The following is a 25,718-nucleotide window of genomic DNA, read 5'->3' as shown; positions in this document are numbered from 1 at the left end:
AGAGATAGAAGGAAGGGCAGATTGGGGGAGGGGATAGTCAGAAGTAAAAACACTTCTGAGGAGGGACAGGGTAAAAGGACAGAGAGAACAGAATGAACATGGGGAAAATAGGATGGAGAGAAATGCATTTAGCAACAGTAACTGTGAAAAAAATTTGAAATAAGTTTCTCTGATAAAGTCCTCATTTCTCAAACATATAGAGAACTGAGTCAAATTTATAAATGTAAGAGCCATTCCTCAATTGGTAAGTGATCAAAAGATATGATCAGTTTTCAGATGAAGTAATCAAAGTCATCAATAGCCATATGCAAAAATACCCAAATTCAAGACAGCATTTTGAAATTGCTTTCCAAACCTTAAAGTAATATATGATTAACACCTTTTTAAAAATTCAATTCAGGAGTCTCTTATTTATCTATCCCATGAAATGATGAGGATTAGAATTCACACTTCTTCATTGACAATGGATTAGGAGGGGGTGGAGTCAATATGGCAGACTTCTGGGGCTCTGGCTCCTACCTCCTCCAATTAATGTAAAAGGTGACTCTGAACAAACTTTGGAGCTACAGAACCCACAAAAATGACACAGAGAAGCTAACCCCCTGCTGAGGATAGCCCAGCAGGCCAGCAGGAAGCAGCCAGCACAGTGCTCTGGGAGCCAACCCCAGCCCTGCTTGAGGTGGAGGTTTTAGCCTCAGGGAGGGCCTACCAGCTGCCAGCTAGAAGGACTTCAGATCACCAGCAGCTGTGTCAGTCTCCAGAATTATCAACCCATAGATGCTAATGACAAAGTGAGAGGTCAGTGCAGTGTGAACTTTGGGATCCGGTAGTTTGGGAGCATGGTCAGCCTTTGGCCCCAGGGCAGCTTCAGCTCCTGGCCTGAAAATTGTAGGGGCACCAAGCAACCAGTCTTTGGGTAATCACTCTTGCTTTAACATGCTTGGATCTGAATTTCAGTCTAGGGCGGAGGTCCTGGGGTGTGTGACCAGCTTGCCAGAGTGTGTGGAGGCTTCAGAGAGGCCATCCAACTAATATTTTCAGCAGCTGAGAAAACCTCAGCGATTGGTACAAAGCTCCTCTGTCTGGTGGCAGAGTCCTATTGTGGCAAAAAGCCCCAAAGTCAAGTAACTAAGTGGCAACATGAGCAGGCAAAGGAAGCAAAGCAAACAGAGAAACCCAACTTTACACTCCTATTTTGGGGACAAAAAAGCCTCAAAGCATGGAGCAGGGGAAGACAGTGAAGTCAGAACTCCTGTACCAAAAGCTTCCAAGAAAAATAAGAGCTGGTAATAGGCCATAGAGGACCTTAAGAAGGATTTTGAAAACAAAATAAGAGAAGTAGAGGAAAAATTGGCAAGAGAAATGAGAACTATACAAGAAAATTATGAAATGAGAGTCAACAACCTGACTGAAGAAAATAATACCTTAAAAAAATAGACTAACTCAAATAACAAAAGAGGGTCAAAAAGCCAATGAGGAGAAGAATGCCTTAAAAAGCCAAATTTGCCAGATGGAAAAAGAATCTCAAAAGCTCACTGAAGAGAATCATTCCTTCAGAATTAGATTGGAGCAAATGGAAGCTAATGACTTTATGAGAAATCAAGATACTAGTAAACAGATTATTATTATTAAATAGATACAAACAAATGAAAAAAACAGAAGGAAATGTGAAATATATCATTGGGAAAAACACTGACCTGGAAAATAGATCCAGGAGAGATAATTAAAAAATTATTGGACTACCTGAAAGCCATGATCAAAAAAGAACCTAGAAATCATCCTTTAAGAAATTCTCAAGGAAAACTTCCCTTATGTTTTAGAACCAGAGGACAAAATAGAGGTTGAAAGAATCCACTTATTTCCTCCTGAAAAAGATCCCAAAATGAAAACTTCTAGAAATATTATAGCCAGGTTCCAGAATTCCCAGATCAAGAAGAAAATATTACAAGCAGCCAGGAAGAAACAATTTGAATATTGTGGAAACACATTCAGGATAACAAAGGATCTGGCAGCTTCTACACTGAGGGATCAAAGGGCTTGGAATATGATATTCTGGAGGTCAAAGGAGCTGTGATTAAAACACAGAATCACCTACCCAGCAAAACTTAGTGTCATGTTTCAAGGGAAAATATGGTCATTCAGTGGAATTGAGGACTTTCAAGCATTCTTGATGAAAAAACCAGAGTTGAATAGAAAATATGACATTCAGATACAAGAAGCAAGAGAAGCATGAGAAGGTAAACAGGGAAAAGAAATCATAAGGAACTTATCAAAGTTGAACTATTAACATTCCTACATGGAAAAACAATAATTGTAACTCATGAAACTTTTCTCAGTATGAGAATAGTTGAAAGGAATAGAAATGTATATATATATTTATTTATTTATTTATTTATTTATACATACATATATATGTCTATTTAGCAGAGTGTATGGGTGTATGAATACATATGTGAATGTGTGTATATATGTTTACAGGTATACATAGATAGAGGGCACAGGACCAATTTGATAGGAAGGGACGATACGTAAAAGGTGAAATTAAGAGGTGAGAGAGGAATATAATATGAGGAGATAGGGAGAGACAGAATGGGGTAAACTAACCCATATAAAAGAGGCAAGGGAAAATGGTCATAACGGAGGGGAAGAACAGGAAGGCAAAAGGGAATGGGTCAACCTTATTCTCATTGAATTTGGCTTGGGGAGGCAATGACAAACACACTAAATTGGGTATCTCACCCTACAGGAGAGTCGGGGGGAAAGGGATGAGAGATGGAAAGGAGGGCAGGCTGGGGGGGAAGGAAGTTGGAAGTACACACTTTCTTTTTTTTTTTCTTTTTAAAGCAATTGGGATTAAGTAACTTGCTCAAGGTTACACTGCCAGTTATTTCTGGGTGTGGTGCTAAGTATCAGATTCGATCCCAGGTCATCCCGACTCTGGGGCTGGTGCTCTTACTCACTGTGCCACCTGGCCGCCTGGAAGTACACACTTTCAAAAAAGGACAGGATCAAAGCAGAAAATAGAACAAGTGGGAGGTGGTATAGGAGGGAAGGAAATATAGTCAGTCTTTTACAATATATATACTATGGTAATGTTTTGCATTAGCTACACATGTACAATCTATACTGAATAATAAGGGTGGGTGACAAGGGAGGAAGGGAATGAATATGGAATTCAAAGTTTTAAAATCAAATGTTTAAAGATATATAAATACTATTATTAATACTATTTTACATGTAATTCGGGAAATAAGATATACAGGCACTGGGACATAGAGATCCACCATGCCCTACTGGAAAGTCAGAGGGTATATGGGAGAATATGGGAGAGAGAAGATTAGAGGAGGGGATATCCTGTGGGACTGCTATTTGGGGAGGTGGGTAGGGGAAAAATGAGGGAAAAAATTGTACCTCAAAATCTGGCAGAAATGAATGATGTAAAACAGAAGTTAATAAAGCATTTGAAAAAAAGGATAGTGAAAGTGAGAATGATATTAAGGACAATATTCTGGAAAAAAATTTGGTGGAATGGGATCATTTTTGTGTGTCAATAACTTAGTCTTACTGAGGAAACGGTCCATTTCTTCATGTATGACAGAGGTAAAGGAGGAGATAGTAACAGGAGGGATCTTATCAATATGAGATAAGGAAGAGGATATATTAAGGAGCTCAATGGATAGCATCTTTTTTTGGGCAAAATATAAAGCAAAGTTCTGAGATGAGATGGTAAGGAGAAGAGTAGCCATGAAAAATTTGAGGAGGAATGCAAAGTTTTAGAATAGCCACTCTTGTGAGTGAGACAATGAATTGATTACAGAGTTGCAAAAAGATTGCCTTCCCTCGGTGAGGACCCATTTAAAATTATGGAACATTAATCTGTATGGACCCAGCCAACACAGTTTCATGATTTTCTCTTGTTTCATTCAGCAGTTTTCATAGAAGAGGAGTGAATGATGGGAATCATTCAAGACTAATAGTTGGCAGCGAAAGACCTGCCATAGGATGAGGGGTCAGTGTAGGGATGAAGTGGTTGACTGAAGGGTTAAGATGAGGAAAGGAAGAGAGTATACATAGGTAGGGGTGATGACCTGGGAAAGAACTGAGAGATGGGGGGAGTGATGATCAAGTTGAGGATAAAAAATAGGGTTAGGGGTGACAAGGCAGTCTATAACTGTTTATAAGGAGTTTATAACTAGATAGAGGAATTTCAGAGTTAATGAACATTGAAGTGAAACACTCAAGAGGGAAGGTAAAATCAAGGGTGTTACTGTTTCTGTATATAGCTGAGGTGGAGTGGAGGAGTAGGTTATGAAAAATGAAAACACTGAAGAACTAATGATTTAGAATGTTTAAGGGAATATCAATATGAATCAGTATGAAGTTGAGAATTGAGAAAGAAAGATTATAAAGAAGGCACTGAACTCGTTTAGAAAGGAAGGAAAGTTTCCTAGAGGGTGCAAAGTAACAGCTAGTAGAATCTTGATTGGGTAATAAATATGGTGAATAAACCTCAAAGCAGGAGAAGTTGCTGAATGATGGTGGCAGAGGGAGAGTCTGAAAGTGGTAGTGGGAAACAAGGAATATTTTGGCTTCCTTGTGATGGAGGCATGGGTAAAAAAGCAAGTATACTGGAAATGGTCACCAGGAAAGTTGTGTCATCAGAAAAAAGTCAAGGTTTGGTGAGTGCAAGTAAATAGAAGGGGTAAGATAGGAAAAGGGTAAAGATGAAAACAGAATTGTTACTTATGGAGCAGGCATTCCAGAAAGCACAGTGAAAGGGGTAGGGGCTTTAGAGTAAGACATTATAGAAAATTGGTACTTGGAAAGCTAGTGCAACCATGAGCTTTATTATTATGCAGTACGGTAAGCTGGGGTTGGGTTAACACAGTAGAACCATCTTGTTTTCTTATTTTGTAATCCCAGAACTTGGTACACTGCCTGGATTTTAATAAGTGGTTTAGCTACCTGACTATTGGTCTGCTAGTCTGTCTTTCCATACATCTGTCCATCCATCCATTCATCCATCTCTCTCTCTCTCTCTCTCTCTATCTCTCTCTATCTGGAATATGAGGGCAAAGAAGAAATGAATTTCTTGGTCAAAAGAATAGGGCCTTAATTAGAAATTAGGTCTTCTGGTAACAAATCTAGTACTCTTTCTACTACCGTGTTTCCCCGATAATAAGACCTATCCCGAAAATAAGCCCTCCCCTTACTGTGTAAGATTCCTCTAAAATAAGCCCTCCCCCAAAAATAAGCCCTACTGAGATTGCTCCCCCCCCCACCCTGTGAAACGCACGCCGCGCTCCGAGCTGCATCCAATCAGAGCTGCAGCAGTGAGTGCGTCATCCTGTTCTTCCCCAGTGATTTGCTTGCTGGTATATTTTTTTGTTCACATTTACCTGTTTATTAAAATTGCTGCCAATGTTCATTAAAATAAGCCCTCCCCTGAAAATAAGCCCTCTGGTGTTTTTGTGTCCAAAAAAATAAATAAGACAGTGTCTTATTATCGGGGAAACATGGTATGTCATGATTAGTTTGTGGGGAAGACAAGGTAAGGCAAGAGATATACAATCAGCAATTTAAGTTTATCATCATTCAACCACTCAGAGATCTGGGAGCTCATGAGGGAAAAAATGCTTATACTCACATTTTACTGGTTTCAAATCTCACCTGAAGAAGCCAAGGACACCCAGCCTGTACTAGATGGTGACCACTACCACATTCTGGGAGGCAGATAGTATAGAGCCATCATACATGGAAGCACTGCCCACAACAAGAGCTCCACCATGGATCCACACCATTACCTGCAGGAAGCAGACAGCATTTTCTTTACAAATCCCACCAAACATGGCTCAGTTGCTCCCTTGCTCAACAGGAAAACATTCTATCTTGTGAGCCAGGAAAAAGTAGCTCTAAATGTGAATGAATTCACTTATCAAGAGTCTACAGGAGAGGCATCAGAGCTAGTCTCAGGAAAGAGCCCACTTGGCTAGACTCAGAGGCAGGTCAGATGCTCCTTGGAATCTTCCTGGCAGAATCAGTTCCCTGGGGTCCTCTTGCCGCTAAAGAAGCACTCAAAGTAAAGCAAGCTCTTCTAAAAGATTCTTGTTCCCTTGGGAAGAGGGAAAGGAGGCAGGATGCCCTTCTAATGGAAACAAACCCAACCAGACAGTAGAGAATGCACCATGGACAAGAAGTTCTCCAGGTCACATCATCCTGTGAATGTTTCACCTGTGGCCCAGAGAACCTTTCTAGGTAGCAGTAACTGCTCTCTCAAAGCCAAGATAAAGTACTAGCATAGATTGCCAGCACTAGGCTATGCCTTCCACTAGTCCTCATTTTTTAATTACTTTATTTTTCATTTATGGAATAAAACAACATTTATGTAACATAATATAATAAAAAATGATTGCACAAGAAACTGCAAATCTACTGTGTACAACTAGCTATTCCTTTTAAATATACAACCAAGTTATAAAAGTAATAGTAAATACTTTGTTTCTCTTTTTTCTTTTGGTTCTTATAGGTTATTCACTTTATAGGGAGAAATTTCAACTGACTAAAACCCATCTTTAAAAGACTTTACCTCATCTCCTGTCCTTAAGCCTGTGCTTAATCACTCCCGTAATATTTGCATTTCAGAGATGGGGTCAGGCAGGGAGGGATATCACTTCAATCCTATATCACTGACACCAAAAAGGGAGAGAACAGAGAGCCTTCCATATAATGGGACTTGCCTTGGACCTCCTTACCTTGTGTGATCATCTTGGTGGCTCTGACTATGAACCCAGAATTCTGTCTCAGGCAGGATCATTGGATCATGGGGTTTAGAGCTGAAAGGGATTTTAGAGACTGCCTAGTGCAACATCTCCATTTGGCAGATGAAGCAACTGAGGCCCAGAGAAGTTAAGTGACTTACAGAAGGTCAAACAACTAGTAAGGGACAGAGCTGGGCTTTGCCCTCAGGAATTCTAGCTCTAAGGTCCATGTTCTCTTCACTATACTCTGGGTTTTGGTTGCTGCCACAGGTATCTCCTCTCCCACCCTCCACACAACTGGCAACACCTCAGCAAACCAAGTTCATTGCTTAAGAACTTTATAACTAAAACAAATTCCCTTCCCAGGGCTGATGACTCTGCTCACACAGATGGTTTCCCAGGGCCTTGAGTTTATAATATAAGGAGAATCCACATGGACCCCCCCGGGGGAGGGGGGAGAATGGAGGGGGGAAGCTGATCAAAATGCCCCTTTCTGCCAACCCCCATACTACAGGAGAAGGATAACTGTTCTGAAAGGGCAGAACTAATCAGGATAAGGTTCTTACCCACATTTTCCCCTTTTGCTACACATTAACAATCAACCACCACACAATTAAATTACAATATTTCAAAATACCATAACACAAGGTCACAATGCCCCACTCATCATTTTTCTCTTCCTCTGACAGCATAATTCTTAATTTAACAACATTTAGACTATAAGAGAAATGGCTTTTCTTATAACACAGATAATACAACTGTTTACCAGTAACAGTATCATAATTATGTAAACCAAAACCAATTAATTACCAATCTGGTGACTTAATTCAGTCAGGTGTGTTTCCAAATTGTTTTACACGGAAAATCATTTGTCTCATCACCACTGGCATAATTCCACATAAAGTTAAGAAACATGAAGAAATCATTTTTAACTTAAACAGTTAACATTCAGATAGCATTTGCTTTATGCCAAGCATTGTACCAAGCTCCTTTACAATCATGTGATTCCCATAAAATCTCCTAGGAAGTGCATTCCACAACCATCCCCTTATTGAACAGCAAACTAAGGTAACTAAAACTTTCTTGATGTTACACAGCTAATCAACCTCTTAATGCCAAATAACAAAATATATTTTTTAATCATATAACTATATATTTCTAAGTTCCAATACCCTTGGCCCTCTCAAAGGAAATATCCACAAATTTATAGACTTCCCCATAAGACAGTACATTCCCACCTTTGAACAGCCCCACCAAACAGCTGAGATTCCATCTCCCTCCCTAGACTTCCGACAAATTGTACCAGGTATTTCAACTCCCCATTGCCCCTCCTTCTCTGAGGGGATTGCAAAAAGTTCCAGCCCCTGATCCTGATATTCCTTTTAACATTCACAAAATCCCTTTGAAGTGGGATGGGGGAAGGGAGTGGCTAAGGAGCAAATGGGTGTGAAGACAAATTTTACTCCCTTCCAAACACCTCATATCATTCAGATTTTCCATTTTTTTGCTTCTACCCCATCACTTAACAATCTCTACTCAAACTGCCCCAGATAATTCAAATTGAAGAGGGTACCCACTAAGAGGGTTAGGGTAGCTCTGGGGACGCCAAAATAACAACACACCTGGTCCTGCTGAATGAATTGGACTGGAGTCTTCTCAGCCAAAGAAAAGTAAAATTTATTAAAAGTTCACTTGCATTAGACACAGAGTAAGTCTGTGCTAGGTCATTCTATGGTGCTCTCACAGCTTTCTCACTATTCTATGGCATTCTATGGCGCTCTCACTGTTCTATGGGGCTCTCACCCACATGGTGTGAGCTGGGGTCTTATATACGTAAGGTTGTGGGAGGAATCTAGAGGTGGTCTAGAGGGGGAGTTTGGGGAGGGTCTTCCGGAGGAGTTAATGAGGTCAATGAGTGATTAAAGGTGGGAAGTAGCTGGAGGCTACAGACCTAGGTGGGCTAGGCCAGTTCAAGGGTGTGTTGACATTTTGATAGGCTCATGGGTGGGAAGTAGATGAACAATGGAGGGCTAGGCTAGTAACTAGGCTAGTAGTTAGCAGTTAGTAACTAGGCTAGTGGTCTGGGCCCAACCACAGTGTAAGGCTTATTGCCTCATGCAAATGCCTCATCAAATAAAACAATTTAATCTAGAGTCCAAGAGAGGTTCCCAGATTCTATACCTCAAGAACTCAAGGAGAGCTCGAGGGGGCTCCAAGAGCCCATACCTTATCACAAATAAAAAGGATTTTCACTTACCCCATCCTGCTTGCTCTCCCAGCACCAAAAAAAAAAACTTTTGGGGTTAAGTGAAATGTGTGACAATTAACATATTAAAACCACTGAATTTCTCTCTCTGTCTTCTGCCTAGACACTGAAACCCCAAAATAATTCCATTATCAGATGAAGACCCCTTTAATTTTTCATTTCCAAACAAACTGCCTGAGATCAGATACACTGATTTTAAAACAAACATAAAATACAGATTTTTCTAACTTTGAGGGTCTAATCAACCCTAACTCAAAGACTCAGCTTCCATTTCTTAACTGCCTGCCAGAGATCCTTTGTTCTGATAATTAACCCTACCTCCAACCTTGGGAATACCTTTTCCAGACAGTCATAAAAACCTACTAAAGTTTTTGTTTTTTAACTGAATTTCAAATTTCCCACTACAAACATGAAACAATTCACAGACACACACAGAGACACAGACCAGACATGACCTGACACTTAACAGCATTACAGAGTGCACTCAATTTTAGAAACCAATTTAGAATTTTAATTCAGACCTGTCAAGAACTCAGAGTTGTAATTTACTCTGACTAACTCCAAGCCAACTTCAAAAGAATCCTTCCCAGATTTTTCTTCTTTCCCTCCCTCTCTCCTCGGGATCAGATGGAGTAGGGGAATTTACTGTAATCAAAATCTCCCAACTGGCCTTGGAGACAATGCCCTGGGGAATGGGATCCCCCATCAGGTACCCTGCTCTTTCAGCACTTACTACCCACTTCTTCACCTCTCCTGAGACCCCCAAAACCTTACTCCAATAACCCAAACCCAGGCTGAACTGGTTACAGGGGTGGGATTCCTGGGCTAGAACCCGACTTTCAGTTTCATTTTCTCTCCACCTATGTTCCTGGATCCACAACAATTTAAACAAAATAGTCCCAGGAATCTAACCATCGGAAAATCCTGTGGACAGTAGGACCCACTGGAGGGGGTGGGGGGTGGGGCTCTATCTCCCAGGATTGCTGTGAGAATCTAATTAAATAATGTATGAAAAGTGCTTTGCAAAACTTAAAGGGCTACTATGTGTTAGCCAATATCATCATCATTATTTTTATAATAATAATGATGATGATAATCTTAGTTCAACAGAGAAGTGATTTGGAGTAAGGTGCTTAGAGTACCTCATACAGTCCTGGGGAGACAGCCTATTCTGAGGGCATTCAGGCTTCTGTGAGAGCAATACAAGACACTTAGCAGTTCAAGGGGCCAGCTTGGTGACACACTGGATAGAGTGCCAGGCCTACAGTCAGGGAGACTCATCTTCCTGAGTTCAAATCTGGCTTCAGACACTTCCTAGCTGTGTGACCCTGGCCAAGTCACTTCACCCTGTGTAATGGGAATGTAAATTTTTAAGATCTTCCCTGCCCCTAGGCTAAAGTGCACCTGGAGCCTGGGGTGGGAGGCTTGTTTTTCAGTAGATACTTTTTTGATTGGCCAGTGGGTCCAGAAGGTTTTTACATTCTCTGAGCCAGGAGAAGGCTATATAAGCCTTGATGTGTAGCTTTGTTTTGGGGCTCACTTTGAGAAGTGTTCTGTGATTTGATCAGATGAAACTCTGGGAAGCCGGTTGTTGAGAGCCTCCCCCCAGCTTTGAAAAACCCAGATGTTGATTTGGTATGGATGTAATGGTTGGACAGTTTGGAAAGCTGTCTACTTGATCTGTTTCTGTCTTGATAATTCGGTCTGTATGCTCTGAAGTTCGGGGTGCTGACCTTTTTCCCCTGAACTAGGTAAATGATATATGTTTGACTGATTAAAGTAAGCTTGTTAACCCATTTTGAGTTGCTTTCCTTTAACAAAGCAGATCCAACAACCTGTGTTGGCAGACACCCTGGGGATGCTGGGGTGGTTGCTGCTACACACTGTTTGCCTCTGTTTCCTCATTTGAAAAATTAGCTGGAGAAGGATATGGCAAACTACTCCATTATCTTTCCCAAGAAAACTCCAAAAGGAGTCATGAAGGGTAAGACAGCTGACAAACTACTGAAGAACTTCAAGAGGAGAAATGTCATAAAAGTCTCCAGAAAATAGGAGGGAGGGTGGTTAGGATGTGTAACTGGAATTTTGACCCTTGACACTTCAGTGGTGGGGGAAGTTCAAACTGACGCTTATGAGTCAATTACTAAATTTGCACCTCTGGAAACAGAAAAATCCTGCAAGTCAGGGATTGATCTGTTGTTTTGTTCATTGCCTAGACTTAGGAAAGTGTTGGACAAAATGTTATTGATAGATTAAATTTAAGAGTATGTCATAGATATGTTTGTTGGTTTTTGTTTTCCAGAGAGCTTGTTATTATATATTTACCAGAAGATGTCTGCTGAATGGATGGATTTTCAATCTCAATTTTTTTTTCTTATACCCCTAAAACAAATTCTGAGGATCAAGTTCGATAAGAAGCCCTTAGCCCCAGTTCTCTGGGAATGCCCTTTGATCCAGTTCTTTTTATACTAAAGGTCAGGCCTGGGATCTGATTAGGCATAACCAGAAGGCTGTGCAGAGGGAAAGATGTGGAAAACTTTCCTGCTGCCCACAGTCCTGACTTTAGGGCTCCTGGGGTTCATGATTCAAGTCCCAGGTGAGCAGCTCTGCCAGGCTGACCCAGAGTGGGGATGATTTGGGGGGGAGGGGGTGCCGGACGGACGTGGGAGGAGTCCTTTGATTTTCCCATGGGAAATATGGGTTTGTGCATTCTTTTCTCTTGTTGCCCTCACTGACTGATTGGGTAAGTGGGCTGGGGGTAAAGGATTAATGCTAGTTTGATTTCAGGGGGCAAAACTAGGTTTGCTACTGAGAAATTATTGATGTCCTCTCCACATGTGTTATGTACAAAAACTCTTCTATCAGCTGCTGGTGGCATGTGGGGAGAGAGAGAAAGGTGATTTATTTTCAAGGAGGTATATATAAGTGAAGATTGAGAGGAGGATCTTTTTACAGACTGGAAATAGGACCTTAGTATTTGCATGAGAAAATGTGGCACACCTTTATTTTCTTTTTCTTTCTCTCTTTCTTGCCTTCCTTCCTTTCTCCCTTTCTTCCTTTTTTTCTTTCTTTCAATAACATTTTTTCCTAATTACTTAGAAAGATAGTTTTCAACATTTATTATTATTATTTTTTGCTTTTTGGAGGGGAAAGGCAGGGCAATTGGGGTTAAATGACTTGCCCAAGGTCACACAACTAATAAGTGTGTCAAGTGTCTGAGGCCAGATTTGAACTCAGATCCTCCTGACTCTAGGGCCAGTGCTCGAATCACTGTGCCACCTAGCCACCCGTAACATTCATTTTTTATAAGATTTTTATTTTCAAATTTTTTCTCCACCCCCTGCCTCCCATTCCTTGTTCCCAAGACAGCAAGCAATTGTATATAGGTTATACATGTGCAATCATGTAAATATATTTCCACATTACTCATGATGTGAAAGAGGATACAGAGCAAAAGAGAAAAGCCACAAAAAAAGTGAAAATAGTATGCTTCAAATTGTATCCAGATTCTGTAGCTCTTTCTCTATGTGGATAGCATTTCCCATCTTCAGTTTTCTGGAATTGTCTCGGATCATTGTATTGCTGAGAAGAGCTAAGTCACTCATAGTTGATCACTGCACTATGTTTCTTTTACTTTATGTAACTTTCTCTTGGTTCTCCTCATTTCACTCAGCATCAGTTTATCTAAACCTTTTCAGGTTTTTCTAAAATCCACCTGCTCATCATTTCTTATAGCACGATAGTATTCCATTACATTCATATATTACATTAAGCCCTTCCTCAATTGATGGGAATGCTCTCAATTTCCAATTCTTTGCCTCCACAAAAAGAACTGCTATAAACATTTTTGTACATGCATATCCTTTTCCCTTTTTTATAATCTCTTTGGGATACAGACCTAGTAATGGTATTGCTGGATCACAGAATATGCATAATTTGATTGCCCTTTAGACATAGCTTCAAATTACTATCCAGAATGGTTGGATCTGTTAACTCCACAAACAGTGCATTAGGGTCCCAATTTCCCCACATCTTCTTCATCATTTTCCTTTTCTGTCATATTAGCCAATCTGATAAGTGTGAGGTGGTACCTCAGAAGTATTTTGACTTGCATTTGTTTAATCAATGCTGATTTAGAGCATTCTTTTGCATGACTATAGATAACTTTAATTTCTTCATCTGAAAAGTGCCTGTTATATCCTTTGACCATTTACCAATTCAGAATGACTTGTGTTCTAATGAAGTTGACTCAGTTCTCTATGTATTTGAGAAATTAGGCCTTTATCAGAAACGCTTGCTATAAAAATTGTTTCCCATTTTTCTGCTTTCCTTGTAATTTTGGTTGTGTTGGTTTTGTTTGTGCAAGACCTTTTAATTTAATGTAATCCAAATGATCCATTTTGCATTTTGTAATGTTCTCTATCTCTAGCTTAGTTATAAATTGTTCCCTTCTCCATAGATCTGACAGGTAAATTCTTCCTTACTCTCCTAATTTGCTTATGGTATCACCCTTTATGTCTAAATCATGTATCCATTTTGACCTTATCTTGGCATATGGTTTGAGATGCTGTTCTAGGCCTAGTTTCTGCAATACTGTTTTCCAGTTTTCCCAGCAGTTTTTGTCGAGTAGTGAGTTCTTATCCCAGAAGCTGGACCAGGCTCTGGGTTATTTCTTTATTTTCATCCTCCTAAACCACTATTATTATAGAGGAAAAACTGAAGTCCATCTGATGAATGTTAAAGTCATTCCATGCCTTGTATATTGGGTTATACTTTAATCTCCTTTGATAAAAAGGGGTGTGCTGATCTTTCAGAGGCATGCCTGACCTTTGTCCTTCTGATTCAGGCAGAGTGTGGCCATGTGCCCTGACAGCTGAGCAGTCTCTAGCTCTTGGACTCTAGGATGGAGAGCTGGGAAGAATCTTAAGGATTCAATGCCCTTTTCCTATTTCATCAAAAAGCACAAACAGGCTTAGGGAAGGGAAAGGAATTGCAACAAGTTCTCATGGGCAGTATATGGGAGAGCTGTGATCAGAAGCCCTATCCTCTGAGCCCAAGTCTGGTACTCTGTGCACCCAGCCTTATCACCTATTTCTCTATTCACTTTTTTTGTGTTGTTGTTCATTTGTTTTTCTTCATATCTGGCTCTTGGTGACTCCATCTGGGGTTCGTTGGCAAAGATAGTGGAGTTGGTTTGCCATTTCCTTCTCTGGCTCATTTGACAGATTAGGAAACTGAAGGCATAGGTGAAGTGACTTGGCCAGGGTCACATAGCTAGTAAGTGTGTGAGACTGGATTGGAATTCAGGAATGAGTCTTCCTGACACATACTGTAGCCCAATGTAATTACTTTCCATCTGCCTTTCTTGTCCTGCCCTCATCTGTCTCCCTTCTTTGTCTACTGTCTTTCCCATGCCCAGACAGCCCTTTTACCAGTCTAGCTCAGTTGAAGACTCTTCATTAAAGACCCAGCTTGTGCACGGACACTTGTTGCAGAGCTTTTCCTGACCCTCCTTATTTCTTTTCCTAGCTCTTTGCCAGGATCTCTCCTTTACACCTCTCCCTTGTATTCCTAGTTATTGGTGCACACACAGGTCATTGCTCTCTAGGAGAATGTAAATTCCTGCCATCATATCCTCAATTCAGAGCTGAGAGCATTGCCCATATTAGGTGCTCATTAAGTCTTTAGTCAGTTGGATAATACTGATAAACTACATGGAACTGGTTTTAACTCTGTGGTTTCCTGATCTGGGCTGGGGGTGGAACTTTGATCTAGAGACTCAGAATCCCCAAAGCTGGATAGCTACTTAGTTGAAGCCACAGCTGTGTAAAAGTGCCAGTGATCCTTCTCTGGAGTAAGTTCCTTATCACTGGAGATCTTTAAGGGAAATGAAGAGAACCATAGCAGAAATAGGGGGCTTGCATTCCCATCTAATGAAAAATGTTGTGGTGGGGCATGGGTGGATGGGGTATTTTGATATCATTTCAGCCTCTATCCCTGAGGATTTCTCTCCCCTTTGTTCACAGGGCATCATGCAGATGACCTCATCAGGACCACGGAGTCTGGACAGATCCAAGGAACTCAAATCAGTATCAAGGGGATTGACAAAAGTGTCAACATTTTCCTGGGAATCCCCTTTGCCAAACCCCCTGTGGGGACCCTGAGGTTTTCTCCTCCACAGCCACCGGATTCATGGAGCAATGTGAGAGATGCAACTGATCATCCACCCATGTAAGCACCTGCTTCTGTCTTTTTTGTACCAGATAAACACAAGGTGCCACCATGTCTTACCCAAATTTTGTCTCAGTTTGCTCTGTACGAAGTAGATATTTGTAAAGTATTTGTTGAAGGAATGAATGTTCCCAATCTCCCCCTGGACTATGAGGCCTAAAATGATTACTTAATGAGAATAGTTCAAATTGATTTGGAATTTAGAGAATAACAGACTTCAGAAAAATACTGTGAGGTAGTTGGTACACATATTGGTACAGATAGAAAAACAAACACTAACAGAGATTAGAAAGGCCTAGATAGCTCAGAGGATAGAATACTGGGCCTGGAGTCAGAAAGTCCTGAGTTCAAATGTGAGCCCAGATACTTACTAGCCATGTGACCTTGGGCAAATCACTTAACCCCGATTGCCCTCCCCTCCCCCCTCCAAAAAGCAAAATAAACAAAAAAACTTTGTTTCCAACTTAACAATCACCAACAAACCCAAACATCTCAATAAACAATGAACAAAAAAAAAAAGACTATAGGAAGTTGTGAAATATTGGCCAGTCACTGCACCTCTGCTGCCTCAGCTTCCTCATCTGTAAAATATGGATAATAATAGCACCGACCCTCAAGAGCACTGTGAGGTTGTGTCTGTAAAGTGCTTTGCAAAGCTCAAAGCCCTCAGTTATTATTATCATTATCTCCATGTGATTCTATTCAGATTTATCGCCTCTTGTGTTTTCCAGGTGTTTGCAGGATATCAGTAGCGTAGAAAAAATGACAACAGTCATGAAAATGAACATTCCTGTTACTGCCAATTCTGAAGACTGTTTGTACCTCAATATCTATGTTCCTGTCCATGCAAAGGAGGGGGCCAGATTGCCGGTAAGCCAGATCTCTGCAACTTCCACAGGGGGAGAGAATCCTAGGGCATCAGAACTGGGTGGGACCTCAGAGGTCAGCTCTTCCTACACATGGGAACATGTCATCCTCTCTAAATATCTCTGAATTGTCATCTGGCCTTCCTTGAAGTTGTCCAGGTCAGGGAGCTCACTGCTTTTCAAGGCAATCCACTCTACTCTTGGGCAATAACTCACATTGTTAGCAGATAATTAGCTTCTATGAGGCTGGAATCTGCCTCCTTATTACTTTAAAGCATCCAGTTGGCACAGTGACTATAGTGCCAGACCAGGAGTCAGGAAAAGTCATTTTCCTGAGTTCAAATCTGGCCTCAGACACATACTAGCTATATGACCCTGGGCAAGTCACTTTACCCTGTTTGCCTTGGTTTCCTCATCTGTAAAGTAAGCTGGAGAAAGAAATGGCAAACTACTCCAGTATATCTGCCAAGAAAACTCTAAAAAGGGTCATGAAGAGTTGAACATGACTGAAAATGACTGAAATAACTTCAAGGAGTTGGTTCCGCCATCTGGAATGATATCAATTTCTGCTACAGTTTATTATTGCTAAAGGAACAGAGGGAAGCATTGATAAAATGTGACCTTCCAAACATTTCTTGATTCTGTCCAGAGCTACCATCTTGTTGCTGTAGGGAAATTCAATGTGTGGAAACTTTATTGATTACAGGCAGCTCTTTTGTAACTTAGAGTCTTGGCTTGTCTGGTATACTGAGAAGATAAGTAACTTCTTTGTGGTCTCATATCTCCTATATGTACGAGGTAGGACTTGAACCCAGTCCTTCTTACTCCAAAGCTATCCATCATCTACACTAAGCTTCCTTTCTCAAAATAAATGATATTGAACCAAACTGCTCAAATGTTATCTGTCCATGAGGCCTTCACTGAACCTCAAGAAACCAACATTCAGCTCAACAACCATTTCCGCAAACCTAGAGCCCTTCTCCTTAGTGCTAGGGAAACAAAGAGAGATGTTTTCTCTCTCCTCTGAGCTAGCTTAATGTTATTTTCAATCTCCCTGATGGTACTTTTGGTACCTAACACAGACTATATTGTGGCTCAGTCATTTTTCAGTTGTGTTCATCTCTTCATGACCCCGCTTGGGTTTTTTTTTGGCAAAGACACTGGAGTAATTTGTCCCTTCCTTCTCAAGCCCATATTACAGATGAAGAAACTGAGGCAACCTGAATTAAGTAATTTGCCCAGGGTCAAACAGCTAGTAAGTGTCTGAAGCTGGATTGGATCCAAGAAAAATGAATCTTCTTGATTCCTGGCCAATACTCTCTCCACTATGCCACCTTGCTGCCCCAATACAGACCATATAAGTCTATATCATAGTTTTTGGATTCATATTCTATCCTTGCCCTTTGGTTGATTGAAAGTACTTTGAGGGCAGGGACCTACACTTATTCAAAATATGCATCACAGAGCCCTGCACAGAGTAGGTGCCTACTAAATGTACTGAATGAATGAATATACCACAAAGTCAGAACAAGTTCCTAAATATAGGATTATCAGAGCTGTTTTCATAAAAGGAGTTTGGAGTTTTTGATACTCTAGGGCTTGGAGGACACGAAGCTGGAGGAAGTGCCACCTCTGCTGGCCCTGCAAAGGGAAACAAGGAATGAATTTCCATTACTTCCAGGAGACTAAGGGGCACCTGGAAGGAAGGAGTGAGCTGGGCTAGATGTGAGGTTCTCTGGTTCCATGGGGAAGAGAACTTTTGTAGAAGAGTAATTGAGCTTGCTTAGGCAAAGCTCAGCAGGGTTCAGACCTGCTATACCAGAGAGAATCTGATGTTATAGTATTCTTCACGGTACCCAAAGGTGTATGGTTTGTATGGAGAGTAGGAGGGGAGATACCTGTATTACCAACCAAAGCACAGAGTGCAGTGAAGAGAGCATAGGACTTAGAGTGAGAATTTCTGAGGTCAAAGTCCAGCTCTGCCACTTAGTAGCTGTATGACCTTCTACAAGTCACTTAACTTCTCTGCATCTCAGTTTCCTCATCTATCAAATGGGGGTGTTGCACTAGGCAGTCTCTAAAATCCCTTTCAGCTCTAAACCCTATGGTCCAATGATACTGCCTGAGACAGAGTTCCGGGTACATAGTCATAACCACCAAGATGGTCACACAAGGGAACGAGGTCCAAGGCAAGTCCCCTTGTATGAAGGGCTCCCTGTTGTCTCCATGCAGTCAGTAACTCACAGAAAAATCTTCCCTTGATGTAGCCAGTCCATGCTCTGGCTTTTTCAGATTAAAGCCAGTGCACAGTTTTTGGTCTATTTCATTTGTTCATATAGCATCAATCTGTCTACTTCCTGATGCCCAAACATATCCCCCCCCAAATTCCATCCAATCATTTGCTACATCCCATAGAAGGAAAGAATCTTCCCATGTGAGCAAAAGCCCCTTCACCTCTCTGCACCTCCTAGGCATGCAGCATACCAATGCATTGACAAAAGGAAGCATACATTCAAAACCTCATGGTATTATCTGAACAGTAACAGGAGGTCTTTGTCTTGTAATTTTAGATATAGAGATTATAAAATCTGTCCCTTGCCCAGCACTTAGAATTATTCTCTATCCACTGATATAGTGAGCCTGCAGTCAGGAAGACCTGAGTTCAGATCTGACCTTAGGAACTCATTAACTCTCTCAGCCTGGGTAAGTCACTTAACCTGTTTGCCTTAATCCACTGGAAAAGGAAATGGCAACCCAACCTAGTATCTTTCCCAAGAAGTCCCAATAATGGGATTCCACAAAGAGTGGAACACAACTCAACGACATTATGCTTTTAAGGATACAATTTTATTTTTACCTCTTATTGGTTCTGGTTTCCTGATGCTATGTTCTACCCACAGTGTAGCCTTGGCTGAAAATTACTGTGCTCTCCTGTGCTGGAGTTGGGGAATCCTGTTGGGTGTCAGAGATATAAAACTGAAATGACCACCCTCTCTGTCCCACCCCATCTCCACAATGAAAATACAATAGGAAGGATTAAGCACAGGCTTATGGGCAGGAGATGGGGTAAAGTCTTTTAAAGATGAATTTTAATCAGTTGAAACTTCTTCCTATAAACCTATAAGAACCAAAAGGAAAAAAAAAGACAGAATTTACTTTGATAACTTGGTTGAATATTTAAAAGGAATAGCTAGTTGTATATAGTAGATTGGCAGTTTCATGTGCAATCATCTTTTTTTTATTATTATATTATGGTATACAAATGCTTGTTTTTTTCTCCATAATTTAAAAATAAAATAAGTAAATAAAAAGAACCTATGGAATGCATGAAGTAGTGCTGGTAATCTATTCTAGTAGTTTATTTTGGCTTTGAGAGAGCAGTTACTGCTACATAGAAAGGTTCTCTGGGCCACAGTTGAAACACCCACAAGATAATGGGACCTGGAGAGCTTATTGACCAGGGTGCATTCTCTATTGTCTGGTTGGGTCTGTGTCCCTCAGAACTGAGTCCTGCCTCCTTTCTCTGTTCTGGGGGGAACAAGGATCCTTTCAGCAAGGTTCTTTTGCTCTGTGTGTATCTTTGGTAGCATGAGGACCTCAGGGAGGTGATTCTGCCTGGAAGATTCCAAGGAGGTGATTCTGCCTGGAAGATTCCAAGGAGGATCTGACCTGCCTCTGAGTCTAGACAAGTAGGCTCTTACATGGGAGTAGATCTGATACATATTCTGTATCTCTTGAAATTACAGTATCTTGAGAAGTGAATTCATTCACCTTTAAAACTACTTTATCCTGGGTCACAAAAAAGCTATGGAACAGCAGAGTCAGGCTTCATGGCATTTGTTCCTATAAGGAAACCATGTCCTTTTGTAGGTGATGGTGTGGATCCATGGTGGTGGTCTCACTCTTGAGGGCGCTTCCATGTATGACAGTTCAATATTGTCTGCCTCCCAGAATGTGGTAGTGGTCAACATCCAGTACAGACTGGGTGTCCTTGGATTCTTCAGGTGAGATTTGACGCTAGTAAAATGTGAGTATAAGTATTTACGAGCTCCCAGATCTCTGAGCAGCTGAATGATGATAAACATAAATTCCTGATTAGATGACGTATCTCTTGCCTTTCCTTCCCCATAAGCTAATCATGACAGAGTAGAAAAAGTACTAGATTTATGGCCAGAAGACCCAATTTCATATGATGTCCCTGCTTCTTATGACCAATAAATTCACTTCTCCCTCAGCCTCAGATTCAAGAGAGACAGAGAGAGAGAGGTGGGTGGGTGGATGGATGGATGGATGGATGAATGGATGGATGAAGGGATGGATAGACTAGCAGACAGGTAGCTAAATTATTTATTAAGCACCAGGCACTGTACTAAGTGCTAGGGTAACAAAAGAAGAAAACAAGATGGTCCTACTGTGTTAACCTAACCCCAGCTTGGTGAACTGCATAGTAATAAAGATCATGACTACATTAGCTTTTGAAGTACCAATTTTCTTTAATGTCTTACTCTAAAGCTACCTACTGTGCCCCTTTCACTGTGCTCTCTGGAATGCCTGCTTCATAAGTAACAAGCCTGTTTTCATCTTCACCCCTTTCCTTTCTTACACCTTCTCTCTACTCATTAAACCCTGACTTTTTTCTGATGACAAAGCTGGGCTTGTGATCTAGGGACCATGGTCCACGTTCCACTCTCTTTTCCCCTATATCCAATCTGTTGACTGATTATACCTTTGCTACATCTCTCATATACACCCACTTCTCCCTTCTGACACCCCTCTAGTGCAAAGTCTCAGCACTTTACACTTGGGCTAACAATACCTGCTTGGTTGGCCTCTTGGCCTCTTCTCTCCCTACTCCACTTCATCCTCCACTCAGCTGTCACTGATCTTCCTAGAGCACAGGTCAGACCATCACTCTCTTCAGTCAATCAATCAGTTAAGAAGCATCTTTTAAGAACTTATTATATGCCAGTCACTGTGCTAAGTATTTGGGATATAAAAGACCAAAACTTCAGGTCCTCAGTGGACTCCCAGCTGACTGGCTGTGTGCTGACACCCCACTCTTGGTATCCCCGAGTGCCACATCAACAAGGGTTTCTGGGGAATTTCCCCAGCATATCTGGGCCTGATTAAGAATGCCCTCTCACATGTGGTGCTGATTGTCTGTCTCAGACAAACCTTCCTTTAAGGGATAAGACTGATCTGCTCAGATCCCACTGTGAGTGTGTAGTCCCACCGAGATCTTGCTACTCTACAAGTCTCCCTCATGTGAGTGCCCTGAATCTCTGTCTGTTGATGCAGGTTGTGTGGTGTGTGTATGTGTGTGTGGTGTGGTGTTGTATGGTATGGTGTGTGTGTGTGTGTCTTTTGTTTTTGCCTGCTTGGTATACCACATAGCAATAAAGTTCATGCTTCTTCTAACTTCCCCAGGACCAATTCCATAAAGCCTCAAACTGGGGTCCTTGCTCTAGAAGGCCCTAACAATGAGGGGAGGAGGAAAAGTGAGATCTCTGGAAGAAGGTAGGATTAGAGCCATCTCAGATTCCTTCAAGGAATTCCAGTCATGGCGATAGCCAGTGAAAGTCAGACTTGGGAAGTAGAGAGTTGTATTTGAGGACTGCAAGGAGGCCCATGTTGCTGGATTGTAGAGTTCATGGAGATGAGCCGGGCCTCCTCCTACCTCTCAAGTCTGCTCAGGCTCCTCCACATTCTCTTCCTCCTTCCTGATCCTTGAATAAGATACCCCAATGAATCTGTTCATTTTCACTTTCACTGTCTTCCTTCAGGGCTCATGCTAATCCCACCTTCTGCATGAAGCTTCTCCCAGTCTCCCTTACTGCTAGGGCCTTCCCTCCAAGATCATCCCAAATCTATCCTATATAGATCTGGTTTGGGCACAGCTGTTTGCATGCTGTCTCGCTGTGAGAAGTGTGCTTACTCTAGAAAGAATAATGTTCCTTGTGAAGCCGGGAAAGTTCTCATCATAATTATTTTACATTCACCATTCTGATTGAATGGGTAGTTCTCTAATGGAGTAAGCTTACTTCAGAAAAATGCAAGACTTTTATGTCCTGTTTCCAACTCAAATTTCCCTCCTGCCTCCCATTGGCTAGGCCCTTCAGGGGTTCCTAAACCTCACCCCCATGTGGTTCTTATACTCTTGCCACCTTCCTCATTTTCTTTGTAGAATGACATGTCTTAAATTCTTCTAAAGGAATTCCCTTAATTGATGAGAGACCAAATCCAGGATGTTTTAAGTTTCCTTCACCATTAATATAAGAAGAGTCTTTACATTCAAAACAGTGCTGTGAAATGAAATTCTCCTCCAGCCTTTGGAGTTATGAATTTTATCCAAAGCATGAGGAAGGAATTGTTTGCCTTTAGATATGCTGTCAACAGGAGCCTACGTCCTGTCCAGGGAAGTGTTAATCAACATTCCCAGGACTTTTCTCTCTAATCCGTTAGTTTTCCTGCCTTCCCCGGCAAATACAAGACTTCTGGTATATTATGTACTTTCTGCAGAAGCAGAAGTTCAGTTCATCTCTTATATCCTTCATAAAACTGTAAACTCCTCAAGCGCAAGGGCTATGTTTATTTTTCTCTTAATGCCCAGAGCTGGGTATAGTCCCTGGCACATAGTAGGTGCTCAGTAAATGGTTCTAGATTTGACTTGACTTTCTAATAGAAAGGAGAGCTAAATTTTTTAAAAAGAGGGGGAAGGAAGAGTGGTAGCAAGGCAGGTGGTGGGGAAGTGGAAGAGATCAGAGAGTAAGCTAGAAGGGAAGAAAGCAGCATGGCAGAAACTTTCCCTGGAAGGCACAGTGATCCACTAAGGAGGCCTGCTCTGGGGGTCCTTCAGGTGGGGGAATTCAAGATCTGTCTCACTACTTTACAACTGAAAGCAAGAACAGCAGCAACTAGCATTTCTGTAGTACTTTAAGGTTTACAAAGTGCTTTTTAAACAGTGTCTTATTTTATCCCTGCAACAACTCAGAGATACATGCCATTATTATCCCTATTTTATAGATAGGGTAACTGAGGCAGAGGTTGAAATGACTAACTCATGGTCACACAGCTAGTTGATGAAGACTAGTATAGCCAGGTCTAATTCCAGCAGTCTATTCTAGCAGAGAGCGGTGTGGCCATTCTCCCTGGCTTGATTTCTTCCAGCTCAGAAATGGTTGTAAATGTAAGTTCCTCATTCTTTGGTCTTTGTAATCACCCTTCATTAGGCTTATTGGCCTCCCAATCCCATGGTCTGGTGTCCCATTTAACTTCCAGATCACCTGGGTTATGAGAAGGTAGACAGAAATCCAAAAGAATGTTAATTGCATTAACCAGCTGGAGGAGATGCTCTTTAAATCTCATATTCATATGAACCTGGGGCTCTTCTTCAGAATTCTCTAACCTTGTCTAATACCTGTCTTTCAGCACTGGGGATGAGCATGCACCTGGCAACTGGGGCTTCCTGGATCAGGTGGCTGCCCTGAAGTGGGTCCAGAAGAACATTGCCCACTTTGGAGGAGATCCTGGCCTTGTGACCATCTTTGGTGAGTCTGCTGGGGGAATGAGTGTTTCCTCACATGTAGGTGGTAAAAAAAAAATGACCCCAGCCTGAAGGAAACCTATTTTAGCCAAAACTAGTCTCATGGACCTGAGTTTTCCTTCCTTTTCTCTTATCCTCTCAGAACCATTGGGGCTGCTGACTTTCCTCTGTAAGGCTGGCACCTGCCCTTGCCTTTCCTTTGGATATCCCTCTACACTCCTCTGACATAATCTCAAGTAATTATCTAGGGCCTTCTTCCTCTTGTTTTAATGGAGATAGAAGGTGAGTTATCCCTTTTTAGAGGATTACTAAACACTGTTGAGTAAGAGCAAAAGAAATGTACAGGATATTGATGAAATAATTCAACACCCAATGGATCCCCAGTTTCACCGAGGTGCTCCTCTTCCCAGTGCTTCTCAGGGCCTCTCTGTGCCTTCTCAGATGGTCTTTGTGACTAGCTGTGGTTGCAGATCTGTTCCCTCCAGTCTTTGCCGACGAGCTTCTGAGAGTTTAGCATGACTGGCCCTCATATGACAGACATAAAATCCATCAGAGGGCTTAGAGGCAAAGATCTTCTGTCCTGGTACCCTCCTCCCTAGGAGTTTGCACAGCACTGACAAGAGCTTCCAGGCTGTGATAAGGCAGGGGAGGAAAACTGCAGTGGAAGAATAATGCTAAAATATAATAATAATAGTTAATGTGTGAAATTCCCAAGATAGAGTGGGAAAAACTGTTGGATTTGAAGTCATTTGATCTTAACAACAACCCTAAGCTTTCTCTTAATCATTAAATAAATAATAACTAATAAACATTTTGAACCTATAAGAAGGCAAGGCATAGTAACAGCATTGCTGGGTTATAGAGCACAGGCATCTTATCATACCCTGTTACTGAACCATCCAGAGAGTCCAGAACCATGGTCAAGGCTCGTAGTCCTCTTTTCTTTCTGTCTTATAGGCCTGACTGACTGTGCCAGAGGGCCCAAGGGTTAGGATCCCCTAGAGAGGCCCCTATTTTGGATTGTCCTATAGGGTCAGCTTGGGGTATGGCAGGGTAACAATCCTGGTTTTCAGATTCACTCTTCTCTGTCTTTGCTAAGCCAGAAGTGTCTGGGTCTCCCCATGGCTTCTTCCTCCTCTGCTGTGCTTTGCTCCCCCAGGTTCTATCCCCCATGTCCAAAGGCTTGTTCCACAGAGCAATCATGGAGAGCGGTGTGGCCATTCTCCCTGGCTTGATTTCTTCCAGCTCAGAAATGGTTGTAAATGTAAGTTCCTCATTCTTTGGTCTTTGTAATCACCCTTCATTAGGCTTATTGGCCTCCCAATCCCATGGTCTGGTGTCCCATTTAACTTCCAGATCACCTGGGTTATGAGAAGGTAGACAGAAATCCAAAAGAATGTTAAAGCTGACAGTTACCACAGAAGTCATCTAGTCCAACCACCTAATTTTATAGAGGACAACACTGAGGCACAGAGAGGGAAGATGCAATTCCTGGCTGTACTTCTTTCTGTGCCTGTGATCTTAGGTATGGCATTTCCTTTTTGGGGCCTCAGTTTCTTCCTCTGTAAAAATGGGTTTGATTAAATGGTTTGTAAAGTCCATTCTAGCTCAAAATTTTAATTTCTGACACCCCTAGAGCAGCAGAAAAAATTCCATGAGGGGGCCTAGGTACAGATTAGACAAAATTATCTGTGAGGTCCCTTCTGCTTCTCTGGTTCTGTATTTCTGTGGTTTGTCCAAGTCACACAATGAGTTGGTAACTGAGCTGGGACCAGAACAGAGCTCTCTCTGAGCCAATGTCAGGGCTCTTTCAACATTCTGGATCCCATTGTGTATCCTTGAGAGATATTTAGGTCTTTTCTTCCTGAGGAAATGGTCAACTATTTGGAGCAAGTACTGTGTCTTTCTAACCTACCCATGCCCATCTCTATCCCCAGTGGCTGGCACTGGGCCCTGTAACAGAGTAGGGTTATGATTGGGGGACTCAGCCCCTTAGATGGTCAGACAGATTCCACCTTGGTCTCCTTTTGACCATTACTGTATCATCGCCTATA

At 41.6% G+C, this 25,718-nt stretch overlaps 1 protein-coding gene across 3 annotated transcripts in view; it reads left to right on the top strand.

Moving 5' to 3' along the window:
* The first annotated feature begins 9,620 nt into the window (after nt 1-9,620).
* Nucleotides 9,621-25,718, top strand: part of LOC138159448 (pyrethroid hydrolase Ces2e-like) — a 31,513-nt gene continuing 15,415 nt past the window's right edge. Inside the window, exons 1-8 of one of the 3 annotated variants that reach the window (XM_069085814.1) lie at nt 9,622-9,733; nt 10,850-11,008; nt 11,327-11,620; nt 15,051-15,255; nt 15,987-16,125; nt 19,992-20,125; nt 23,550-23,703; nt 24,824-24,928. In XM_069085814.1, coding sequence (XP_068941915.1) covers nt 11,551-11,620; nt 15,051-15,255; nt 15,987-16,125; nt 19,992-20,125; nt 23,550-23,703; nt 24,824-24,928 — 807 coding nt within the window. In that variant the 5' untranslated portion in view covers nt 9,622-9,733; nt 10,850-11,008; nt 11,327-11,550. Of the gene's footprint in view, nt 9,734-10,849; nt 11,009-11,326; nt 11,621-15,050; nt 15,256-15,986; nt 16,126-19,991; nt 20,126-23,549; nt 23,704-24,823; nt 24,929-25,718 lie in introns of all 3 variants that reach the window. The other 2 variants (XM_069085813.1, XM_069085815.1) reach the window with 2 other exon arrangements.

The sequence above is a fragment of the Petaurus breviceps genome, unplaced genomic scaffold (genome assembly GCF_028583685.1).
Source record: "Petaurus breviceps papuanus isolate PSGF00001 unplaced genomic scaffold, PetGlider_PUasm1.0 176, whole genome shotgun sequence".
In the NCBI taxonomy this organism is placed as follows: Eukaryota; Metazoa; Chordata; class Mammalia; order Diprotodontia; family Petauridae; genus Petaurus; species Petaurus breviceps.
Note: the sequence above shows the minus strand (reverse complement) of the source record. Positions and strands in the feature narration are given on the sequence as shown.